This window comes from Cannabis sativa, chromosome 9 (genome assembly GCF_029168945.1).
Source record: "Cannabis sativa cultivar Pink pepper isolate KNU-18-1 chromosome 9, ASM2916894v1, whole genome shotgun sequence".
NCBI classification, from domain to species: domain Eukaryota; kingdom Viridiplantae; phylum Streptophyta; class Magnoliopsida; order Rosales; family Cannabaceae; genus Cannabis; species Cannabis sativa.
Window position 1 is genome coordinate 26,622,743 of NC_083609.1, and position 3,626 is coordinate 26,626,368.

The 3,626-nt window shown below is 46.7% G+C and overlaps 1 protein-coding gene across 1 annotated transcript; it reads left to right on the forward strand.

The window, feature by feature from the left end:
• Positions 1-277: 277 nt before the first annotated feature.
• On the forward strand, positions 278-2,197 carry LOC133031326 (uncharacterized). The gene is made up of 2 exons (XM_061104808.1): positions 278-1,177; positions 2,111-2,197. Exons 1-2 carry the CDS (start codon positions 278-280, stop codon positions 2,195-2,197), a joined length of 987 nt encoding a protein of 328 aa, XP_060960791.1.
• The last annotated feature ends 1,429 nt before the right edge of the window (positions 2,198-3,626 follow it).

Consider the following 3,626-nt stretch of genomic DNA (forward strand, 5'->3'; position numbering starts at 1 on the left):
GCTTCGGAGTTGTCCGGAGATACGGAATGAAACTCAACCCAAAGAAGTGCATTTTCGGGGTTAAGTCAGGGAAGTTTCTGGGCTTCATCGTTAGTCAGAGGGGAATTGAGGCAAACCCAGAAAAAATCCAAGCTCTCCTGAGCATGCCTTCCCCAAAAAAACACAAAGATGTATAGAGCCTAACCGGAAAGGTTGCTTCCCTGAGCCGTTTTATCTCCCGGTCCACAGAAAAATGCATTCCCTTCTTCAACATCGTGAAGAAATGTCAGAAATTTAAATGGTCCGACGAGTGCAAGGAGGCATTCAAAAAACTGAAAGAGCACATGGCCAAGCCACCAATCTTATCAAAGCCCGTTCTCGGAGAGGACTTGTTCCTATACTTGGTCGTCTCCGAGAATGCAGTCAGTGCAGCCTTAGTTCAGGAAGAAGAGAAAGCTCAGCATCCCGTTACTATGTCAGCAAGCGCATGATAGGGGCGGACACGCGATATCTAGTGATTGAAAAACTAGTCTTTTGCCTCCTGATGGCCTCGAGAAAGCTAAGACCCTACTTCCAAGCTCACCCAATCAAGTTATTGACCAACCACCCGCTCTGGCAAGTCTTACAAAAGCCAGAGGCATCCGAAAGGCTCCTAAAGTGGGCAATGGAGTTGAGCCAATTCGACTTGCACTACATTTCGCGCATTTCCATAAAGGGGCAGGCGCTAGCAGACTTCATCACGGAGTGCAATGAAGCTGAAGCTACCGCAAACATACCCGCACCATCAGTCCCAGAGTGGAAAGTATTCGTAGGCGGAGCCTCCAACGAAAATGGATCCGGAGCAGGGGTCGCGATGATATCCCCGAGCGGACTTCGACTCCAAGCAGCCCTACGATTTGACTTCTTAGCTTCTAACAATAAGGCCAAATACGAAGCCTTGATAGCGGGGTTGAGGTTAGCAAAAACCGTGGGGGCTAGAAGAGTGGAAGTCTACAGCGATTCCCAACTGGTGGTAAACCAGGTGTCGGGAGAATATCAGACACGCAGAGAAAGAATGGCCGCATATGTGGCAATAGTTCGGGAACTGCTCCACGAGTTCACGGACTATAAAGTGGAAAGAATCCCCAGAGAAAAGAATGCCCATGCGGACTGTCTGGCTAAGTTAGCTTCAGACAGCGAAATCCAGAAACTGGGGGTGGTAACCGTGGAACGCTTGGCAGAGCCAAGCATCAAAATAAAAGAAGCCATAACAACGGTTGGGCAAGAACCCAGCTGGATGGTCCCTATGATCGAATACATAACAAAAGGTGAGTTGCCCTAAGAAAAGGCACTGTCTAGAAGGATTCAGTTTCAAGTGCACCGTTATGTGATGATGAAAAAAATTCTCTACCTAAGAGGACTCAACATGCCTTATTTAAGGTGTGTATCGGACCCTGAAGCTGAGCAAATCATGCAAGAGGTCCATGAAGGGTTCTGTAGACCATACAGGAGGACCGAGTCTCTCAAACAAAAATATTGAGACAAGGGTACTTCTGGCCAACAATGAAAAAAGATTGCATAGAGTACGTCTAGAAATGTGATTTGTGCCAAAGGTTCGCAAACATACCGAGAGCTCCTCCCAATGAAATTACCCTGATGACTAGTCCCTGGCCCTTTGCGGTCTGGGGAATAGATCTTATTGGGTCCCTACCAACAGGAAAGGGAGGAGTAAAGTATGCAATAGTAGCAGTAGACTACTTCACCAAATGGACGGAGGCTGAGCCAATGAAGACTATAACTGCTAAAAAAGTACTAGACTTTGTTATTAAAAACATAGTGTGTCGATACATCTTGCCTCACAAAATAGTCTCTGACAATGGAAAGCAATTTGATTGCGAAGAGTTCACTGACTTCTGCAACCAACACGGAGTCATCAAAAGCTTCTCCGCGGTGGCAAGGCCGCAAACAAACGGACAAACAGAAGCAGTCAACAAAATCCTAAAGGTCACCCTAAAGAAAAAGCTGCTGGCCTGCAAAAACAATTGGCCTAAAGAATTGGCAAGAGTGTTATGGGCCTACTGGACGACCCCAAGAACTACGACCGACCACTCGCCTTTTTCAATGGCGTACAGTTGTGACGCAATGGTCCCAGTGGATACATTATTCCCGTCCCGCAGGAGAACAACTTATGATCCAGCAACGAACCAAGATTTATTACAGGAAGCGTTGGATCAAGTAGACGAACTCTGGGACAAGTCTCAAATCCGAATGGCAGCTTATCAAAAGAAGGTGACTAAGTACTTTAACTCTAAAGTCAAAAATAGAAAATTTACTATTGGCGATATGGTCTTAAGAAGAGTCTTCCCAGCCACTCAAGAGCCCGGAGTGGGGGTACTTGGGCCAAATTGGGAAGGGCCATATGAAATCGAGGACGAGATTAGCTCCGGAACCTATAAGCTAAAAAGGATGGATGGAACCATTGTGCCAAGGGCTTGGAACACCGATCATCTCCGGAAGTATTACCAATAGTCCAAAAAATGTAATTTTAGGCCTTGTTAAAAGAGTTTGTACCGTAAAAGTATATGTAACCTCTAAGTTTCAAATAAAAATTGAGTGCCTTAAAAACAAAGTTTTCATGCCACTCAGGGGGGTACTAAGACATACCACACGAACAGAAATAAAGCAAGCTAAAAGTAAAAGCAAAGTAAAAAAGAATATGTATCAAAGCGATCATATATATATTAAAATATCCTGACCCAAAGGGCAGGTCCAAAAAAGAAAAAATATAAAAGGCCTGGGGACGGGCCCTAATAACTGTCTCCCCTTAGAAAATAAACAGCTAAATTAAAATTGTCTTAAAGGAAAGAAAAATGGCTGTAAATAAAAAAAAAAAAAAAAAAAAAAAAAAAGAGAGAGATATGATCATAATGCTGAAATGGGTTGGACTCCGCGGCCTAGTCGAAGCGAGGAGGACGACGAGTGCCCCGACGCGCTTCAAGCAAAGCATCAAGCCTTTTCTTCTTCTCCCAGAATTTAGCAAGAGCCTCTTCAGGCTTGGGATAGAAGTCAAGCTTAATACTTTGGCCATTTGACTGCCAGGCCATGTAGACGTCGTCGTCAAAGCGCTTGGCGCAATGCTTGCAGGAGACGGGGGTCAGGAGCTCATCTCTTTTAGCCCCTGGTCTCTGAAGTCCCTCAGCTCCTTCAACTCCACAGTCAGGTTGGCCTTAGACTGCAAGTCTTCCTGGTGCAACTCCTCTAGGTACTTCACCTTGGCAGCCATTTTGTCCATGGCTTTCCTGGCCTCCCGAAGCTCGCGCCTGGCCACAACCACGGCCTCGCCCTCTGCCTTGAGCTCCTCCTGGTGCCTCGCCTCCACTTCGGCCTCCCTCTGCTTGGCCTCCTCTCGAAGCTTTGCCTCCGCGAGGGCCTCCCTCCGCTGAGCCTCCTCCTAGAATGCCCGCCTCTTGGCAGACAAGTCCCAAAGGATCCTCACGGCCTCGTCTATGCCCCCGAATTCGGACATGACGAAGCCATGGTCAATTATAGTCTTGGTAAGGCGGCGGTCTCAGCAGTAATCTGAAGAAAGAGACAAGAGTGAGATCGGATGCCTTAGACAAAATATCAAGGGATGGAATAAATTACAACGTACTCACCGCGGCCATGGC

Coding starts and splice junctions, on each gene's coding strand:
- LOC133031326 (XM_061104808.1), top strand. CDS start 278: ATGGTCCGACGAGTGCAAGGAGGCATTCAAAAAACTGAAAGAGCACAT. Junction 1,178..2,110: donor AAATCCAGAAACTGGGGGTG/GTAACCGTGGAA, acceptor CAATGGTCCCAG/TGGATACATTATTCCCGTCC.